This window comes from Dasypus novemcinctus, chromosome 30, assembly GCF_030445035.2.
Source record: "Dasypus novemcinctus isolate mDasNov1 chromosome 30, mDasNov1.1.hap2, whole genome shotgun sequence".
Classification (NCBI taxonomy): Eukaryota; Metazoa; Chordata; class Mammalia; order Cingulata; family Dasypodidae; genus Dasypus; species Dasypus novemcinctus.
In genome coordinates this window covers 17,809,452-17,832,396 of record NC_080702.1, presented here as the reverse complement: position 1 = coordinate 17,832,396, position 22,945 = coordinate 17,809,452, and the positions used below count along the sequence as shown (strand labels likewise).

General features: G+C 36.0%; 1 protein-coding gene across 1 annotated transcript in view; it reads left to right on the top strand.

Moving 5' to 3' along the window:
- LOC139437862 (butyrophilin-like protein 10) overlaps positions 1–22,945 on the top strand; it is an 84,025-nt gene that overhangs the window by 42,061 nt on the left and 19,019 nt on the right. Inside the window, exons 8-11 of the mRNA XM_071212733.1 lie at positions 11,805–11,840; positions 16,727–16,747; positions 20,010–20,030; positions 22,628–22,648. Coding sequence (XP_071068834.1) covers positions 11,805–11,840; positions 16,727–16,747; positions 20,010–20,030; positions 22,628–22,648 — 99 coding nt within the window. The remainder of the gene's footprint in view (positions 1–11,804; positions 11,841–16,726; positions 16,748–20,009; positions 20,031–22,627; positions 22,649–22,945) is intronic.

The following is a 22,945-nucleotide window of genomic DNA, read 5'->3' as shown; positions in this document are numbered from 1 at the left end:
TTACTAATCACAATAGTTCATGAATGGAATATCAGTAAGTCCTCTTTTTTAATCCATACTGACTTCTAAGATTTTGGAAGACTTGACCACATACAACAAATTTCAAAATTGGATTGTTATTTATATTACTGTTGGACTATGTTTCCCAGTGAACTGGGTTTCTTCTTGGGCAGTTAAAGCTGGCTGATTGTTTCTGGCTGATCCTAACTCCACAGACACTATACTGGTCAAGACTCACTTACCCTTTCCCTATAGCTCAGTGCTCAGACCCCGTAGATGAACTCTTTTTATGAATATCCTATGGTGAACCCACACAATCAGCATGATTATGTAAGGGCTGGTTCAATGAGTGAGGCATAAAAACTCCAGATGATTGTGCTATAGGCACAGTTTATAATCCTGAGGATTCCCCTAGAAACCACTCAGCTAAAGTGATGAACAAAATCCTTTTTCTCTATTTCTTCTCTCTTCCTTTTCATCTCAAGGCTCTTTTACTAATCCAAATCTGGAAAGTTTCCTGAATCAGGATGGCTTCTATGGCAATTTCTTCAGAAAAATTTTGGTGGTTGTGGATTTCTTATTGTCTATGATTTATCTTCATGGTATTATTTACACACTTGTTAATTAAATAGATAAGTGGGAAGTATTTTTTCATATCTTTGGAGGCAAATATATCAAAGAATCAATGTATTCACTGTTCAAAAATTATATTAGCAATTGATTTGCATACAACATCTAACAATTCTTTCAAAATATGTATATGCTTATGATTAGTTTCCAGGAGAAATGACAATGATAGGCTTATTTTTTAGAAATAATTTGCTTTTAAGACAGTCACATTTAGGCATTTGTATTGAAATTTATCCCAGTTTTTAAATATGTTTTTGTTTTTAAGGGCCATATAAAATATTTAATATTGCTTTAAATTTTCCTTTATTTCCATCAAGTTCAGAAAGCAGGTGATTCATTCACTTCTTAATATTTTTTACTAATTTTATTATTTTGCTATAGTGTATGTAGACCAAAGAAGTAGATATATCACACCAAATTATCAGTTTTTAAATACTTTACAACTTCATGTATCATATATTTTCAATTGTTCAATATAATATGCCTGTCTATGAGTAATATATCTTCATACCTTTATATGATCTTATGTTTAGACACATTATCCTCTATCAAAATTAACCAATCTCAAGCTAAATTTTAATATGGTTGTTTGCTTATTAGTACAGATTAAAATTATTTTGCCAAGGTACAAGATAATAAATCTGAATAAAACTTTATCAGAATAACATTCAGGAAATAAAATTATTTGGGAAAATTTGTATTTTTAGAGGAAACAGTTACTCTACTATTACAAAATATTTTACCCTTCCACATTTATTCAAGGTTTTGTTTCTCTTAATTATTGCTTTTAGTTTTCTTTAAAGTTCATGTATTATGCTTTAATATTTTTCAGGTTAGTTCCTATTTGTTACAACCCAACTCCTTAAGTGTATGAGTTGGTGAAACTGTGAGACAAAAGAATACACCTGGCATTTACACAGGCATAAGCTTTATTGGGAATTATGGAGAACATCTTGGACAGTGACAGGTCAAAGAATGAATGAAGTTATTGCTTCACATGAGATGAGAAAATAAGGGGTGATATAGAAGGGTTTTTTATTTGTCAGTTAAAGGGATGCTGATGCAAAACAATCAGTTTAAAGAAATTCATTTTGTCTTGGGGCAAAATCCCATCTGCTCTAGACCTTTGAAACTTACAAAAGAACTTATCTGCTTCCAATGTGCAAATGGACAGACACAGTATAAAGATTTTCATTACAATAAGGAGAAATTGGTAGGGAAAAATGAGTTATGGGTCCAGAAAAGTTCAGCAAACCTAAAGGACATCCTCCATTTGATTTCAAAGTCTGAGAGTCATTCTTAAGATGATGGTTTCTTCTCCTTGGTGCCTCATGAAAACCCACCTTTTCCACAGGCTTGCTCAATGGCCATTTTCTTGCTTCCACCTTCATCAATCATCTGCATTGTTGACCAAACTCTTTACCTCGCCAACTGGAAGCACTGGGGTGATTGCCTCATGTTACCCAATGATTGGGTTATAGTCTTAACCCCCCTAGTACAGTGAGGTGCAGGCAAAATCTTCCCTAACCTTTGGCATACAGGCTCAACCCTCTCAGAGCAACATATTGATCTCCTGGTCTTCCCTAGTCGATGGAGTACAGGTCTACCTCCCTCAGACCTATGTGGTGCTGTCCTTAACCACCCTAATCCTTGAGGAATGTGCTCCAGCTTCTGTGTACCCTGGGGTGGCAAAATTCTCTCCAAATACAAAGCCATAATCATAATTTAATTATCCTGAGGTACAGACCAGTTTACAAATACATTCCAATATCTATTTTCTGTTATTTATAAACCATATCAAACTATTACGTGGATTTAGAACAAGAAAATTCCATAGGGTATGAGAAGAGTGTTTCTGCTAGGGTCATGTGAAGCATTATTGTGGGGTGAGGTGATGATTTGACTACAACTCATAGGAAGGATGTTTACCAAGAATGCTTACTGCTTTGGGAAATTTACAGTTTATGATACTATATAAACATTCTCTCCCCTCTAGAGAGGGTTGTTAATATTTAGTTTATGTGTAGCTACAAGCTGAAAATTTAAGGGGCCTGGTCCCCAAAATCTACCCCCACATTGTGACCTACATTGACCATAGGACAAGCACTGCATCCATATTCCTTAACAACAATATAAAAGAAAACTGCTAAAACTTTTATGCAATTTTCAGTGACAATTGCAACACCACCTGGCCAAAAAATTGTCAATAGTTACAACCACCAGGGGGCATGTTTTACTCTATATCTAGCCTTGATAGTAAAATTTCACACCTCAGAGTAATCACCTCACAGCATAGATTCCCTCTTGTTCTATGCAGAGAGGAGGGATGTGATCTATGGTGACATACTCAGCTGTTAACTATCCTCAACTTTCATATACAACATATCCTAATAAAGATCTGGGCTTTTTTCATCTGCTGTTCCCTTACAAGGTAAAATATTTATTTATGGCTCTCATTGAAAGACAGCAGTTGAATCTAAGTCTTAAAAGAGAAGATTTCATTCCAAATTTTTCAGTGAGTCATATTCTGTCATGCCAGCAATGTGTTCTTTGCTGTCAAATGTGCAGGAGTTGTGGCCCAAGGAAGGCCAGTAGTACCTAAGGATGGTGAGTGGAAATGGGTTACTGCTGAAGCCCACTCTAAAGAGGTATTGGCTAGGGAGCTATGGGCAAAAAGAAAGATGTACGTGGGGAGCAATAAGGGGCAAATTGTTCTTGTCGGAAATTGTGCAAGCAACATGTCCATTAGTAGATAAGAAAGCAGCCTGGGACTTTTAAACTGGGCCTCATCACCAGGGTCTCTGGCAGGCTTTAATCTGACCAGCCACCTTCCCTCATTCCCTATACTAACCTGCCTCAACTGCCCCCTCAGAGAGTTCACACCATTATTTTTAAGAGGGGGCTGAAGTTGATGGCCATTCTTCTATAGCTGCTTCCTGTTGGTTAGGGACAGAAGACCCTGCTTGAAGAGGTGTGAAACTCTCTGGCTATTCTGTTGATGTGGAGGCAAAGTGAATCCAGCACCTTGGCTTGAACTGGATAAAATCCCCACATGACTAATACCTTATTCTGGAAGGCATTGATTCTGGAAGAACTTAGAATTTTGAGGTTACAGGTGATTATGCCTGGGACATCTAGGAAAAGAATGAGATTAGTCACTGCCCTAGACATAAACTCACCAAGACAATACAGGTAACAACAAAATAAGCATGGGGCAAGCCAAATAAAGACAATACTTAAAAGAGCCATTTTTATCTTGAATGCACATTCATTAATTACTTAGAAATGAATTAAGCTGACAAAGACATTTAATATATTAAACATCATTCTGCATATGATCTAGAATAGATGTTACCATATTCATGAGGTATATAGTTACAGCACTTAATATTCATCAATGCACAAGTTCCTCCTTGAACTGCAGTGAATAGATTTAAGCTCCAGGTTTTCAATATCATACATGTTGTCTCCCTATGACAGCAGGCCATAATGCCAATTGTGATTTTTTAAGTTCTACTCACATCATTCTGGTAATTTTTGTTCCACTTGGTATGTCCTTCACACAACCAGCATGCTGCAGCACCATTGGCCCATGGAGGGAAGTTCCAGTGTTTCCCTGACCTGATGCATAGCACCATTTGGCACTATGAAAAGAGCCAGTTTAGAGGCAATGTCCATTGTAAATTTGGCCATATTGAGCCATTTCCAGTAGCTGCAGGAATATCTGAAACTGAAATGTTCTCTCCATTTACTTCAGGATCATAAACAGAGAAGTGGCAGATACATTTATTCTTTAAGGGGTCAGTGACCAACCTAGCCAATAACAAATGCAGAGGCATCATGCAGGGTACTGAATATCTGGTTCGAATGCACAAGAGAATTTGATAATGCTGACATGTATTTATTTTATTTTTCATACATTTTCTAAACACTTCCAATGAAGTTTATAATGTATCAGATGAACTTAATGATATTATGTGCTTTAGTTTTAACTTTTACACTTTTACTGGATACATTAACAAGTATTTTATTTTAAAAATAAGGGAAACATTACTTTCTCCATTATTTTATTAAAACCTAAGATTACCAATGGAATCAAGGTTATCTTCCCCCTACCACCACTTTAATATGCGGATCGAGGTGGCCTCTGACAAGTATCCACATTATGAAGTTACTTTTTGTTATCAATATCAGTTCAGGGTTCTGTTTAAGAATTGACTATTTAAATATTCCAGTTGAAAAAATACTTTTGCAAACCTTCTATAACCAAATGTAATCACAAAAACTAATTATTTCATCTCAACAAAAATTTCTCCTTTACAAAACACTTGATCTTACTTAATACTACCTTCTACAATAACTTCTACCACTTTCTATATTCATTCATGACTTGTCTTACATATTTCCACCCAATTTTATAAAAACCAGTCATCTTCTCTTAGAACAAAACACATTCCCTTAAACAAACTTATCAAATTTTAGTCAGGATTGATTATGAATTCACTTTCACAAATCTTTTACTTTGTTCTATAGCCATTTAAGTCTCACATCCTTCATTCTATTCTGTGAAGAAAAAAATTCATTTCAATTTAGGCAGAAAACAATTTTTAAAAATACTTTTGTAGTAATTTCATTAGTCAAAAACTTACAGTTTTCATCATCTTAAAGATTTAATACATATAATGTTATTTCATTTTATTATTATCCTATAATCCTGGGGAGATTACATCCAAGTTAGATAAAATTGAAAACATTATAATTTAGGCAAAAAAGATTTTTTCCTTCTGTCCTCCACAGGAGGTTACAACCTCTTTTTTCCTTAATAAAATTCTAAAATTGTGAATAACCTTAAAAGTATACTGACTACCAGGTTTTGGGATATATTATAACTCTTTAATTTGTTAATCATAAATTAGAAAAATCTTTCCATAGCTTTGAGTTTTTCTTTACTTACTGAAATTTGGCCAATTAGATTTTTACCATCATCTTATAAACTATTTAAATGTAAAAGGTAATTACAGGGCAGACTACATAAAACAAGCCTTATTCTGTAATATTCCCTCTATCTGTATCATTTAATTTCCAGTCCTAGTAGACAGAATTCTAGGCTAAGCTTTCATCTCCCTTATCTTTTCACAACAAGCTCACCTTCTTAGTTTCCTCAACTGGTTTTACTGGAATGTAGTCAAGATTAGAAAAGGACCCTTGGTGTAGGAAGGCTATAGAATGATTATGAAAGAATTCAGCATAAATGTTTTAGTTTCTTTCTTTAAATTGTTTCTTTATTCAGATTTTATATGCCTTTATATTCTGTTTTGGTTTTCTAATTCGTGCTTGAGGGGTACTCATTTACCAATTTAAGCAATTATTTAATTTTTGGCCATTTGCATAGAGCTCTTTTAAGAATTTTCATTTGCTAATTCAATATTACCATCTGAATACATGAAAATATACACTGAAGAAGCAGACAAACACAAAAAGTGTTAGACATGACAACAGGAACACAAATTCCACAAATTTGATTCATTATTCTCATTCCTTTGGTATGACTATCTCCAAGCTCTACATTATTTCATGTATCTGACTTTCACTGCATTTAAGATGTCCTCTGGAATCATTGAGGCCTGTAATATGCAACCTCATTCTTGGAAACACTTTTATTAATAAACAGCAACCAGGTTAGGAATACTTGAGCAGTATAAATGCAGAGAAGCTGTAATTTAGCAGTTTAGACAGATACACATTTGGCTCATATATTCGGGATTACTCTTCAGGAGTACACTTAGACAGACTTGAGTTCAGGAGTAAGATATTGCAACAACTTGATAAAAATTTTGAATAAAATAAAATGTGCAAACATTGTCAAAGTAACATACCATTTCAGCTGTTTCACAGTTTACACAAGTATTATGAGCTTTCATTTTCGTAATATATTTTTAACGCCAGGATTACAATAGCTGCTAGCATTTTTTTCCTTTTTCTTTTTTTTCATAGAGATATCTGGTTCAAATTTAATAAAATTTAACAGCACCAATTTTATGAATGTGGCTATCCAAATCTGACTAGAATCAACAAGAAAACAGAACAGAGAATATTAATGTAACTAAGATTTCCTACTTTTCCAACAGCTAAACTAATTTTATCAGCCACCACTATTCCACAGTTGTATCATCCAGGCAACAGGAGAGTTGCAGTGTTGCTGCCAGATTGTTTTTCCTAACTTAGCTAAATTTTGTTTCCATCAGGAATTTTGGGGTATCCTAGTATCTACATGGAGTTCAAAAACAGTTAAGAGCAGGTGATCCCATATGCTCTCAGTGGTCCCCCACTGCCCAAGTGGGCAGCCACTCCTCCAAACATGAACATTAGAAGCCAGCCCAGGATTTCTCATGGATTTTTCTTACACTGAGCTCTTGTCCTCAACCACCAGTGGTCCTTCTGTCTCATGGTCCACCAAATGTAATAAACCAACTCCTGAAGGTATTCAGTAGTGAGGCCTTGAGACAAAAGAACACACCTGGCATTTAGTCAGTCATAAGCATTATTGGGGTTTATGGAGAGGGAAGAGGGAAGAATCATAGCCAGTGACCAAAGAAAAAGTGAAATTAGCGTTCCACAAGAAGATGGGAAAATGTAAGTGGTTTCAGAACAAGGACATTCCATAGGGTAGGGGAACTGAGTTCCAGTTAGTGTTACATGAAGCTTACACATGGGGTGTGGAGATGTTTCTACTGCATTCCTAGGAAGGGTGTTTCAAAGGACCTTAATGACGTTGGGAAGATTATAGTTTATAACATCTATGCATTCTTTCCCTTCTGGTGAACGTTATTAACCTTTAACTTCTGTCTAGGTTATGAAGACACCTATGTGCTGAGGACCTAGGGGGACAGTGTCTACCACACTATTACATAAATATTGTAAGAAGGAAATTTTCTTAGAATTCATCATGAATATGGGCATTCCTTAGTATGTATATGAAATGATAACTGACAACTTTTATTTTTTAAGAGGTACTTGTAGCTGATTTTCTTGTTTTTATGAAAATACTTAACACCTGATCTGGATAATTTGCAGGGAGCATATGGGACACTTCCTAATGTAATTTTGGTTTGAGTTTTTGTTTCTCTTTATTCAGAGGAAACAAAAGAAAAGAATGATGACTTATATTTTTTGGTCTTAGAGAGTACTTGAACCTTCATAATGAAATAAATACCCCATAATTGAACTTTAAAATTATTATAACAAAAGTAAATCTCAGTTAATGATTTGCTTATTGATGTTCTAAAGTAATGTTGAGAGGCAACTAAAAGATGTTTCTGTACTTGTAAAATTCTAAATGTAAGTTTCTCAACATTGAGATAGTTGTTAGGTTTAAATGGAGGTTAAGATGTGCCACCTTGTGCTATGCGAGGACTGGGACACTGATTTCTTTCATCTGTCTCATTCAAAAAAGTTCAGTGATTTCTTGTGCATATAGAAATCAACTGTGTAATATGTGGTTGGTGCTTGAAAAACAATAATGAAGAAATTAAAAAAAAGAGAATGGGTCCTACCTGGCAATGGGGTTTCTATTATGGAATCGATGAACAATTATGTGTATAGAATAAGTGTCAAATTAATATTCTAATGAGTCCCATGAAGTGGAAACTTGATGTTATAAGAAAATATACTGGAGAGATTTGGCCTACATAAGAGGTCATAGATTTCCTGAAAAAGGGCTAATGGAATTGAGATCAGTGGTAATGAATGGAATAGGTTTGTCAGTGAGAGGTCAGCATGTGCAGGGCAGGAAAAAAGGATACATTACACTCTGGGTTGAGCAAACACATGATTTTATCAGGGTTTACAAATACTGACCAGGAGATTTGGGTAAAGAAAACCTATTCAAGACTACAAGGTACGAAGGCAAAGACCAGGAAATGCAAAGTATTTTGGGGCATGCTGAGAGTTCTGAACATTGCAGACAAAGGAGCATCATGAATAAATTCATATTTTAAAATGTCATTATTATTGAGTGAAAGAAAGGATTATTTGTTTATAGTTAAAAGATTGCAGAGAAAAAAGTTAAAGAGAATTCTCTTAGGAGACACACTCATAAAAAATCTGTTCAAACATCCAATTAATATTAATTTATTTAGTATTCAATATTTGTTTTCAAAGTAACAAATTGTTTTTATTCTTTAGTCATTATGCAAATCCCTGAGTCTGTTATCTATTTAATGAAAATTTTTCCAGTGAAGAGAGAACTCCCATATAAAACTCCTTCATTTATTTATTTGTTTATTTAATTTTTAAACTGTATTTTTAGATAAATTTTAGATTTAAATGTAAGAGTAAATGAAAAAACTATAGGGAATTCCCATATAACCCACCTATCTTACAACTAAACAGAGTTACACATATTAGTGGCATCATAGATTAATGTGGTGTAGTTGGTACAGGCGACAACTCATATTGTCCAGTTTTTGAGCTGGCCCTAGAAAACCATCAAATGATATGACCGAGAGCCTCAATCCCCCAAATTGGGCAGTGTTGTAGCTGCAGACAGGGTAATTCCTTCCACCAACTTTGTGGTATCTGCATCCCATCTCATCCTGGTGATTTCTGTTTCCCTGTAAGATTCAGTGATTGATTGAATAATTGATGACTTTCTTTGTTCATCCATTCGTTCCTTCCGTCTTTCATTTATGCATTCCCTCACTCATTTTGATTTATCTCAAGGCAAAGAAAAGGAAGTGATTATTAGAATAATGTTTTAGAAGAGTAAGCTCTAGAGACTGGGTTTTAATTTCACCTCTATTACCTAAAAGCTTCATGGTTTTGCAAATGATTTTTAACCTCCTGTTCCATAATTATTATTTACTTGTATTTATGACATAGGGTAATACTCAGTAATAAAATTTCATTTATCTAAGAATGTTGACATATACTGCACTATTAATAGTAGTGGTGGTAGCAGTAATAATAACATTCATGACTTTAGTAATTGAACCTGCAAAAGACAAGATGGCTTTAAGGCAATATTCAGGACACCATGAAATGAAAATTGATCAGATCTAATTATTAACTTTTGCTCATTTCTTTATGTGAATTTATAATTGGACAATTTAAATACTCATGTATGAAATATCATTTATCATCAGACTGAATGATTCTACTCCTTACATTTTCTGTGGTTATACTGACCTAGATACAGCCTGGTTCTAACTAAAAATAAAATTGTCATTGCCATCATACCAAAAATCATTAACTTGTTCAAGTAAAGCTTCGAAAGGATATTTGGATATTAGAGTTCTATTTTCACTATTATCTGCTAATTTTTAATTTTTTTTTAATCCGCTGCAGTCTCAAAGAAATATGCTAGGTTTTAATTTAGTATTTTAGATTTATCTGGTAATTCCCTTCAAGGGAGACAATTCCATAGAGAAAATAAATAACAAAAATTTTTCTTCTTTCCAGGATATGGATCAGGAATAAATTTACACTACCCCGATGAATCAGTTTTACTTGGTCCAGTCTCCACGCACCAGTTTTATTGGAACAAAAATAATTTTTACCTTCAAAGTCCACACTCCATCCCAAAATAACCTGACCAGGGCATGGAGACAGAAACCAAAGTGCACAGACCATTTGGTTTTCCCAATATGTGAGGAATTGGATGCCTCCCTTTATTGGCTCTGAAATGACACTGGGGAATTGCACCATCACACGCATTACAATTCATCAAATGTGATACACAATGAAGGGAGTCAACAGTGGGTGTGCAGAGTTCCTTCGAGATTGTTTTCCTTATCTTAGTTCCCTGCTAGTCCCATCACAGTTTTTGGGGCATCCCGATACTCACATGGACTTCCACAACTCTCAAGCTGACAGGTGCCTCACCTGCAGGTAGAATATGGGGACACTTTCTTTCTATTTTTCTTTTTTACCTCTCTGATATGTCTTTATTTATTTTTTAATATTACATTAAAAAAAATAAGGTCCCCATATACCCTCCACACCCCTCACCCCACTCCTCCCCCCATAACAACAATCTCCTCCATCATCGTGAGACATTCATTGCATTTGGTGAATACATCTCTGAGCACCGCTGCACCTCATGGTCAATATTCCACATCATAGCCCACACTCTCCCACAGTCTACCCAGTAGGCCATGGGAGGAAATACAGTGTCCATTAACTGTCCATGCAGCACCACCCAGGACAACTCCAAGTCCTGAAAACGCCCCTATATTTCATCTCTTCCTCCCACTCCCTACCCCCAGCAGCCACCATGGCCACTTTCTCCACAGCAATGCCACATTTTCTTCGGTTACTAATCACAATAGTTCATGAATAGAATATCAGTAAACCCACTCTAATCCATACTCTATTCCTCCATCCTGTGGACCTTGGAATGGTTGTGTCCACTTCACATCTATATCAATAGGGTGCTTAGATTCCACATGGACACTGGATGCAATCCTCCTGCTTTCAGTTATAGGCACTCTTGGCTCCCTGGTGTAGTGGTTGACCTTCTTCACATACATGTTAGCTGAGTGGGGTAAGTCCAATAAACCAGAGTGAAGTAGCTGAAGTCTGTTGAGACTCAGGACCTGGTTATCACATGGTCAGTCCAGAGATTCAGGTCCCCTGGGTATACATTAAACCCCAGCACCAACTACAGTTCCAGTAAAAGTAACAGGAGAGGCTTGTTGGCAAAGATCACATCTGAGTCCAGCTCCATCACACAGAAACACAAACTCCAAAGTAGGGCCAACTGACATGACACTGAACTACATCTGCCATGACTATAGAGCCCATGGGTCTCTGTAGCCCTCAGAAGAACCAATACCTGGGGTTGTATCTACTTTATCTGTCTCTGGGACTCGGCTCAGGTGTGCATAAGGGCAACCCCTCTGATAACCTCCCAGCTCTTTTCAGAGACTCATAGCCATATAAACTCATTTGTCCTTTCCATTTCCCCCTTTTAATCAAGTCAAAAAGCATTTTTAACTCCTGGTATTATATGTAGATTGATATATTCTGCTGGTCCGAGTTGACTCTTTTACTCAAGGTCATTTTCTAGTTATATCATCAGCTGGTACTTGGTAGTAATCCCTCTGCACCAGGGAGACTCTTCCCTGGGAGTTGTGTGGAGACACTTTCTAACGTACTTTTGTTTTACCTTTTAGTTTCTTTTCATTCAGAAGAAATAAAAGAACAAAACGGTGAGTGGTATTTACTTTTGTCTCAAACAGTATTTGAACATTCAAAATCTAATCGTATTTCTAATAATTGCACTTTAAAATTATGATAACAATATAAAAATCACAATTAATGAAATGCTTATTGATGTTCTAAAGGAGTGTTGATAGGCAACTAAAATACCTTTCATATAAAATTGTGAAGGTAAATTTTTCTGCATGGAGTTAGTTTTAGGCTTAAATAGAGGTTAAAATGTGCCAGCTTGTGCTTTGTGAAGATTGGAACTCTGATTTCTTTCATTTGCCTTACTCAGAAACATTCAGTGATTTCTTAAGAATATAGAAATCCATGTGTAATAAATAATCAGTGTTGAAAAACAATAATGGAAAAAGAAAAGAAAATTGATCAAAACTTGGACTCAGGTTTCTCTTATGGATGAGATGTATAATTACATGTGCAGAATAAATGTCAAATGAATATTCTAATGTGCGCTGTGGAGAGGGAACTTGGTGCAATAAGAAAATAAACTAGAGGTATTTGTCCTGTATATGAGGTGATAGATTTTTTGAAGAAGTGCTCATGGAGTTGAGATCAATGGTGAAGAATGGAATCGACATGTCAATGCGAGCTCAGCCTGTGCAAGGCAGGGATCAGAGAGCATGCTGCACTCTAGGTTTTGACAACACATGATTCTGTCAGGGTTGACACATATTGACCAGGGGATTCTGGTGCAAAAAACTCAGTCCAGACTACAAAGCAAAGTTCAGGTAATGTAACATTTCTTTGGGAACACTAAGAGTTTTAAACATTGCAGAAAAATGAGCACCATGAATAGATTTATATTTTGTTTTTTTTTATTTTATTTTTAATTTTTTTAAATATTACATTCAAAAAATATGAGGTCCCATTCAACCCCACCGCCCCCACCCCCCACTCCCCCCACAGCAACACTCTCTCCCATCATCATGACACATCCATTGCACCTGGTGAGTACATCTCTGAGCATCACTGCACCCCATAGTCAATGGTCCACATCATAGCCCACACTCTCCCACGTTCCATCCAGTGGGCCCTGGGGGGATCTACAATGTCCCGTAGTTGTCTGTGAAGAACCACCCAGGACAACTCCAAGTCCTGAAAACGCCTCCCCATCTCATCTCTTCCTCCCATTCCCTGCACCCAGCGGCCACCATGGCCACCCTTCCCACACCAATGCCACATTTTCTCTGTGGACATTGGATTGGTTGTGTCCATTGCACATCTATGTCAAGTGGGGGCTTAGATTCCACATGGATACTGGATGCACTCCTCCTGCTTTCAGTTGTAGACACTCTAGGCTCCATGGTGTGGTGGTTGACCTTCTTCAACTCCATGTTAGCTGAGTGGGGTAAGTCCAATAAATAAGAGTGTAGGAGCTGAAGTCTGTTGAGGCTCAGGGCCTGGCTATCATATTGTCAGTCCAGAAATTCAAATCCCCTAAATATATCTTAAACCCCAGCACCAACTACAATTCCAGTAAAGTAGCATGCAAGTCTTGTGAAAAGAGATCCCCTCTGAGTCCAGTTCCATCATGCAGAAACACCAGCTCCAAAGAAGGGCCATCTGCCATGGCAGTGAACCCCATCTGCCATGACCATAGAACCTGTGGGTCTCTTTATCCCTCAAAAGAACCAATACCTGGGGTTGTATCTACTTTATCTGTCTCTTAGACTTTGCTCAGTTGTGCATAAGGGCATTCCTTCTGACAACCTCCAGACTCTTTTTTTAGAGACTCGTAGCCTTATAAACTCATTTCTTCTTTCCATTTCCCCCTTACATTAGGTCAAACAGCATTTTGAAGTCATGTTATTATATGTAGACAGGGATATTCTGCTGATCCGCATTGAACCTTTAATTCAAGGTCATTTTCTAGTTGCATCTTCAGCTGGTATGTGGTAGTGATCCCTCGGTGCCAGGGAGGCTCATCCCCGGGTATCATGTCCCACGCTGTGGGGAATGCACTGCATCTACATGCTGAGTTTGGCTTTGAGAGTGGCCACATTTGATAACATGAAGGCTGTCAGGAGGAAACTCCCAGGCACAATGCTGCTCTAGGCCTTGTTCTTATTGCAGGTGTATAGGCTCACAAGCATAGCCATTAGTTACATTTATATTTAAAATGCCATTTTATTGAGTGTAAACATTTCCTAAGATGAAATGTTGCAGGCAGAAAAATTAAATGGCTTCCCCTTTGGAAATACACTCATATAAATGAATACATCCAAAAAGTCAGTAAATTTTAATTACTTAATAGTCAATATTTGTTCTACAAAGTCACAATTTTCCTTAATTCTTTAGTCATTATGTAAATCCCGTAGTCTGTTATTTAATGACTACTTTTCAGGGAAGAGAGAACTTCCACATAACACTTCTTCATTTACTTGTTTAATTTTTAAACATATTTAGAAAAATTTAGATTTTTATTTTAGAGAAATTACAAAAAATAGAGGGGATTCACATATAACCCCTGTCCGTTGCACCAAAATAAAGTTACTCTTTTTATTGACCTCTTAGATTAGTGTGATATATTTGGTACAGATGAGAACTGCTATGGTCCAGTTTTTGAGCTTGCCCTAGACAATGAACAAAATGATGATGATGGACAGCACTGATTAAAATATGGAGAGTGTTTCTATCTACATAGATTAATTCCTTCCATCTGCTCTGTGGTATCTGGATTACCACTCATGCTGAGATTCTCTGTTTCCTTTTAAGATTTATTTATTCAATCATTTATTCATTTCCTCATTCAACTATTCATTCATTCACTCATTCATTAATTCATTCCCTCATTCATTTTGGTTCTCCTCATGGCTGAGAAAAATAAGTGATTATTAGATGAACTTTTAAGGGAAGTAGGGTCTGGAGCCAAATAGTTTGAGTATGAATACCAGCTCTAGTTCTTAGAATCTTCATGATTTTGCAAAGGATTTTTCACCTCGTAAGGCATGTGTTTATTTGTGTTGTTTTTCATTTAAAAAGTCTATAATAATGGTATTTATGACTTAAGGCTATACTCGTAATAAGAAGTCCATACATCTAAAAATCTGGAAACACATTGGGCTCTTAAAATAGTGGTAATAGTCAGAGCAATAAAAGCTTTCGTAGATTTAGTTATGGGACATGGAAAAGACAAGATGGATTTAACGTAATATTCAGGGTTCTTTGAAAACAAAATGTGTCAACTGTAAGTATTTAGTATTTATTCAGTTCTTTCTGTGAATTTACAAATGGGAAAATTTTAATTACAATGTATGAGATATAATTTATCATCAGGTTGAATTATTCTATTTGAGATGTTTTGTTTCCTTTATAGTTATATTGATGTATTTACAGCATGGTCTTCACTAACAATAAAATGGTGATGGTCATAACACCAAAAAATCATTAACTTGTACATGTAGAGCTAAGAAAGGATTGCTTAATATCATTTACAGTACTATTTTCACTATTATGAACTGATTTTGTTTTTATTATTATCAGATGAACTCTCCAATAAATGTGCACACGTTTAATTCAGTATTTTATATTTATTTGGTTAAAAAATTTAAGGAAGAAAATTCCATAAAGAAAATAAATGACAAAATTCAGCCCCTCTGTCCAGGACATGCTCATGGACTAAATTAACTCTACCCTGATGAATCAGTTTTACTTGGTCCATTCTCAAAATACCAGAGGTGCTGGAATGAAAATACTTAGACCTTCAGAGTTCACCATCCACCCCAAAATAAAACTGACCAAGACATAAAGACAGAAATCAAAGTGCAAATACCATTAGGTTTTCCTTATACATGGGGAAATGGAAGCCTCCCTTTATTGGCAATGACAATGGAGATCTACCATTTGAACACAGTATCAGTTCTCCATTGTGATAAAACCATGAAGGGAATAAGCAACGGTTTTAAAGAGTTGCTGCCAGATTGTTTTTGCTGTTTTTTTAACTGCTACTCTGAACAGGGTTTTGGGGCATCCTCATACAAATGTAGAGTTCCATGACAGTCAACTGAGGAGGTGATGCCATATTTCCTTGGTGGTCCCCTCCTGCCCAGGAGGGCAACTAACCCTTCAAATATGGACATTACCAGCCAAGCCAGGATATCCCCCTACCGATTTCCTTTGTCTGAACACATTCCCACAACTGCCCGTGGATGTACTGTCTCCTGATTCATGGCTTTCCAGTTGTTACAAACTAATTCCTGAAGGGCATGAGATGGTGAGGCCATGAGACTAAAGAACACAGCTGTCATTTAGTCAGTTATAAGATTTATTGGGACTTGTGGACAGGGAAGAACTTTGACAGTGGCAGCTCTAGGAATAAGTGAATTTAACATTCCACAAATAGATTAGAAAATAAGAGTTGACATATAAGTGGTTTCAGAAAAAGGACATTTTATAGGGTAGGAGAACAAAGTTCCTATGCGAGTCACATGGAGCTTACACCTGGGGTTGGAGATGATTTTAATGCACTCCTAACAAGGATGTTTACAAAGGACCATAACAGCTTTGGGAAGATTATAGCTTATGATACAACCTATACATTATTTCCCTTGTGGGGAAGATTATTAAATTTTACCTTATATATAGGTCATACTGGCAACTAAATGCTGACTTCTTGGAGGACCTGAGTCACCCACACTATTACTTTCATACTGCAAGCAAGAATTTTTCTTATAATTCATCATTAAATTGGCCATTGCTTAGTATGCATGTGAGGTGATGTTGACAACTTTTATTTTTGAATGAGGTGTTTATAGCTGACTTACTTAGTTTTTCTCAAAATGCATAGTATATGATTTGGATTATCTGAAGGAATTCTGTGGGAACATTTTCTAATGTAATTTTCTTTTTATCTTTATTTTTCTTCATTCAGAGACATTAATAAAAGAGAATGGTGAGTGATACAAAGTTTTGTCAGAGTCAGAGACAGTATTTTAACACTCAATATCCAATAATCTTCCAAAACTGAGTTTTAAAATTATTACAGCAAAATCAGATCTCACAGTTAATGAAGTGCTTATTGGTGTTCTAAAGTAGTGTTGAGAGGCAACTAAACTATCATTTGTCTATTTTAAAGTTCTAAGTGTAAATTTCTCAGCATAGAGATAGTGGTTAAGCATAAATGGTGGTTAACCTATGCCAGCTTGGGCTATGTGAGGACTGAGACTCTGAGTTCTTCCATCTTCCTCTTCAGGTAAGTTCACTGATTTCTTATCCTTTTAGAAATCAACTGTCTACTATCAGGTTGGCATTTTTAAAAAACAATAATGAAAACCAAAATAAAAGTGTTTGGATGCGAACTTGCACTGCGGGTTTTCTTATGAAATAGTACAACTATATGGACAGAATAAATGCCAATTTAATATTCTAATAAGTGCCATGAAGGGGAAACTTGGTCAAATAAGAATTTACACTGGAAGGCTTGGCTTCTATATGAGATCAGATCTTCCCTGAATCAATGCTAGTGGAGTTGAGATCAGCAGTAATGAATTTCATGGTTACGTCAATGAGAGCCCACCATGGGGAGGGCAGGGAGGACGGGGCACTCCACACTCTGGGCTGAGGAAACGTTAAGATTTTTTCAGGGTTGGCATATATTGACCAGGAGATTCTGGGGCAGAAAAGATCAAGACCAAAAGTTACAAATGCAATGACCAAGAAATGCAAACTTTTAGGGGGCATGCTAAGAGTTTTGAACATTGCAGAAAAAGGAGCATCATGAATAAATTCATATTTTAAAATGTCATTATTATTGAGTGAAAGAAAGGATTACTTGTGTATAGTTAAAAGATTGCAGAGAGAAAAGTTAAAGGGAATTTTCTTAGGAGATAAAATCATATAAGCAATACATCCAAATATCCGATTAATATTAACGTATTTAATATTCAGTATTTGGTTTTCAAATTCACACATTGTTTTTATTTTCTAGTCGTTATGCAAATCCCTTAGTCTGTTATCTATTTAACGAAAATTTTTCCAGTGAAGAGAGAACTCCCATATAGCACTCCTTCATTTATTTTTTTGTTTATTTAATTTTTAAACTGTACTTTTTTGATAAATTTTAGATTTATATTTAAGAAAAAAATGCACAAAAATTATAGGGAATTCCCATATAACCCACCTCTCTTACACCGAGAGTTACCCATATTAGTGACATCATAGATTAGTGTGGTGTAGTTGGTACAGGTGACAACACATATTGTCCAGTTTTTGAGCTTGCCTTAGACAACCATTAAAATAATGATGATTGATAGCTCCAATCCCCCAAAATGGGGAATGGTTGTAGCTGCAGACAGGGTAATTCCTCCCATCAGCTTTATGGTATCTGCATCCTGTCTCATCCTGGTGATTTCTGTTTCCTTGTAAGATTTAGTGATTGATTGAATGATTGATGACTTTCTATGTTCATCCATTCATTCACTCCCTCTTTCATTCATACATTCCCTCACTCATTTTGATTTATCTCAAAGCAAAGAAAAGGAAGTGATGAATAGATTAATCTTTTAGAAGAGTAAACTCTAGAGACATATGGTCTGGGTTTTAATTTCAGCTCTATTAAGTAGAAGCTTCGTGGTTTTGCAAGAGATTTTTAACCTTCTACTCCATATTTATTTTTTACTTATAAAAGACTATAATAATGGTATTTATGACATAGGGTTATACTCAGTAATACAATTTCATTTATCTAAGAATGTGACATATATTGGGTTATTTTTTTTTAAGATTTATTTATTCATTTATTTCTCTCCCCTGCACCCCCCCCCACCCCGGTTGTCTGTTCTCTGTGTCTATTTGCTGCTGTCTTCTTTGTCTGCTTTTGTTGTTGTCAGTGGCACAGGAATCTGCGTTTCATTTTGTTGTGTCATCTTGTTGTGTCAGCTCTCCGTGTATGCGACACCATTACTGGGCAGGCTGCACTTTCTTTCATGCTGGGCGGCTCTCCTTATGGGGCGCACTCCTTGCGCATGGTGCTCCCCTACACAGGGGACCTTCCTGCATGGTACCTCACTCTTTGCTCGCATCAGCACTGTGCATGGGCCAGCACCACACAGGTCAAGGAGGCCTGGGGTTTGAACCGCAGACCTCCCATGTGGTAGACAGACGCCCTAACAACTGGGTCAAGTCAACCGCCTATATTGGGTTATTAATAGTAGTGGTGGTAGTAGTAATAATAACATTCATGGCTTTAGTAATTGAACCTGGAAAAGACAAGATGGTTTTAAGGCAATATTCAGGACACCATGAGATGAAAATTGTTCAACTCTAATTATTTAGTTTTCCTTCAGTTCTTCCTGTGAATTTTTAACTGGACAATTTAAATAACCATGTATGAAATACCATTTATCATCAGACTGAATTATTCTACTCCACACATTTTCTGTGGATATATTGACCTAGATACAGCCTAGTTCTAACTAGAAATAAAAATTTCATTGTCACCATACAAAAATCATTAAGTTGTTCAAGTAAAGCTATGAAAGGAAATTTGGATATTAGAGATCCATTTTCACTATTATCTGCTAATTTTTAAATTATTTTAATCAGCTGCCCTCTCAAAGAAAGATGCTAGGTTTTAATTGAGTATTTTAGATTTATCTTGTAATTCCCTTTAAGGGAGACAATTCCATAGAGAAAATAAATAACAAAAATTCCACTTATTTCCAGGATATGGGTCAGGAATAAATTTGCACTACCCCGATGAATCAGTTTTACTTGGTCCAGTCTCCACACACCAGTGTTATTGGAACAAACATAATTTTTACCTTCAAAGTCCACACTTTATCCCAAAATAAACTGACCAGGGCATGGAGACAGAAACCAAAGTGCACATACCATTTGGAATTCCCAATATGTGAGGAATTTGATGCCTCCCTTTATTGGCTCTGAAATGACCCTGGAGAATTGCCCCATCACATGGATTACAACTCATCACATGCGATACACCATGCAGGGAGTCAACAGTGGGTTTGCAGACTTCCTTCGAGATTGTTTTCCTTATCTTAGTTCACTGCTATTCCCATCGTATTCTTTGGGGCATCCCCATACTCACACGGACTTGCACAACTCTCAAGCTGATAGGTGCCTGATTTGCAGGTAGAATATGGGGACACTTACTAAAGTAATTTTGTTTTACTTTTTCATTTCTCTTTATTCAGAAGAAATAAAAGAACAAAAAGGTGAGTGGTATTTATTTTTGTCTCAAACAGCATTTGAATCTTCAAAATCTAATATATCTAATAATTTCACTTTAAAATTATGATAACAAAATTAAAAATCACAATTAATGAAATGCTTATAGATATTCTCAAGTAGTGTTGACAGGCAACTAAAATACCTTTCGTCTACCTGTAAAAGTGTAAAGGTAATTTTTCTGCATGGAGTTAGCTGTTAGGCTTGAATAGAGTTTAAAATAAGCCAGTTTGTGCTTTGTGAGGATTGGAACTCTGATTTCTTTCATCAGTGATTTCTTATGAATATAGAAATCTGCATGTAATAAATGATCAGTGTTGAAAGACAATAATGGAAAAAGAAAAGAGAATCAATCAAAACTTGCACTGAGGTTTCTCTTATGGATGAAATGTACAATTAATTACATGTGTAGAATAAATGCCAAATGAATATTCTAATGAGTGCCGTGAAGAGGGAACTTGGTGCAATAAGAAAATAAACTAGAGGTATTTGTCCTGTATGTGAGGTGATAGATTTCCTGAAGAAGTGCTCATGGAATTGAGATCAGTGGCGAAAAATGGAATAATGAGGTCAGTGAGAGCTCAGCCTGTGCAGGGCAGGGATCAGAGAGCACGCTGCACTCTAGGTTTTGACAACACATGATTCTATCAGGGGTGACACATATTGACCAGGGGATTCTACTGCAGAAAACTCAGTCCCAACTACAAGGCTTCTAGCAAAGTTCAGGTAATGTAACATTTCTGTGGGAATGCTAAGAGTTTTGAACATTGCAGAAAAATGAGCATCATGAATAGATTTATACTTAAAATGCCATTTTATTGGGTGTAAACATTTCCTAAGAAGGTTACAGGTGAGATGTTGCAGGCAGAAAACTTAAATGGTTTCCCCTTTGGAAATACATTCATATAAATGAATACATCAAAAAAGTCAGTAAATTTTAATTACTTAATAATCAATATTGGTTCCACAAAGTCACAATTTTCCTTAATTCTTTAGTCATTATGTAAATCCCTTAGTCTGTTATTTAGTGACTGCTTTTCCAGTGAAAAGAGAATTCCCACATAACACTCTTCATTTACTTGTTTGTTTAATTTTTAAACATTTTTAGAAAAATTTAGATTTATAATTAAGAGAAATCACACAAAATAAAGGGAATTCACATAAAACTCCTGTCCATTGCACCAAAATAAAGTTATTCTTTTTATTGACCTCTTAGATTAGCGTGGTATATTTGGTACAGATGAGAACTACCACAGTCCAGTTTTGAGCTTGCCCTAGACAGTGAACAAAATGATGACGATGGACAGCACTGATTAAAATATGGGGAGTATTTCTATCTACATATATTAATTCCTTCCATCTGCTGTGGTATCTGGATTACATCTCACACTTACATTCTGTTTCTTTTTAAGATTTATTTATTCATTTACTTAGTCATTCATTCTTTCATTCCTTCAACCATTAATTGATTCACTCATTCACTAATTCATTCCCTCTTTCATTTTGGTTTTCCTCATGGCAGAGGAAAGTAAGTGCTTATTAGATAAACTTTTCAGAGAGATAGGCTCTAGAGCCAGATAGTTTGAGTGTAAATTTCATCTCTAATTCTTAGAATCTTCATGATTTTGCAAAGGATTTTTGACCTCCTAAGGCACGTGCTACTCTGATCAGGTTTTTGGGGGCATCCTCATACAAATGTGGAGTTCCATGACAGTCAATTGAGGAGGTGATGCCATATTCTCTTAGTGGTCCCCACCTGTCCAGGATGGCAACTAACCCTTCAAACACGGACATTACCAGCCAAGCCAGGATCCCCCCTACCAATTTTCCTTTGTCTGAACACATTCCCACAACTGGCTGTGGACGTACTGTCTCCTAATTCATGGCTTTCCAGTTGTTACAAACCAATTCCTGAAGGGCATGAGATGGTGAGGCCATGACACTAAAGAACACAGCTGTCATTTACTCAGATATAACATTAATTGGGACTTGTGGACATGAAGAACTTTGACACTGGCAGGTCTAGGAATAAGTGAACTTAACACTCCACAAAGAGATGAGAAAATAAGAGTTGACTTATAAGCAGTTTCAGATAAAGGAGATTTTATAGGGTAGGAGAACAGAGTTCCTATTCGAGTCACATGGAGCTTACACCTGGGGTTGAAGATGATTTTAATGCACTCCTATCAAGGATGTTTACAAAGGACCATAAGACCTTTGGGAAGATTATAGCTTATGAGACAACCTATACATTATTTCCCTTGTGGGGAAGATTATTTAAATTTTACCTTATATATATGCCATACTGGTACCTAAATGCTGAGTTCTTAGGAGGACCTGGGTCAACCCCACTATCACTTTCATATTGTAAGCAGGAATTTTTCTTACAATTCATCATTAAATTGGCCATTGCTTAGTATGTATGTGAAACGATGTTGACAACCTTTATTTTTGAATGAGGTATTTGTAGCTGACTTACTAATTTTTCTCAAAATGTATAAGATTTGGTCTGGATTATCTGCAGGAATTGTGTGGGATCATTTTCTAACAGAATTTTCTTCTTATCTTTATTTCTCTCATTCAGAGAAATTAATAAAAGAGAATGGTGAGTGATATAAAATTTTGTCAAAGACAATATTTCAACCGTCTAAATCCAATAATATTCCAAAATTGAGTTTTAAAATTGTTACAGCAAAATCAGAACTCACAGTTAATGAAATGATTATTGGTTTTCTAAAATAGTGTTGAGAGGCAACTAAACTATCATTTGTCTAATTGTAAAATTCTAAGTGTAAATTTCTCAGCATAGAGATAGTAGTTAAGCATAAATGGTGGTTAAGATATGCCAGCTTGCGCTATGTGAGGACTAAGACTCTGAGTTCTTCCATCTTTCTCTTCAGGT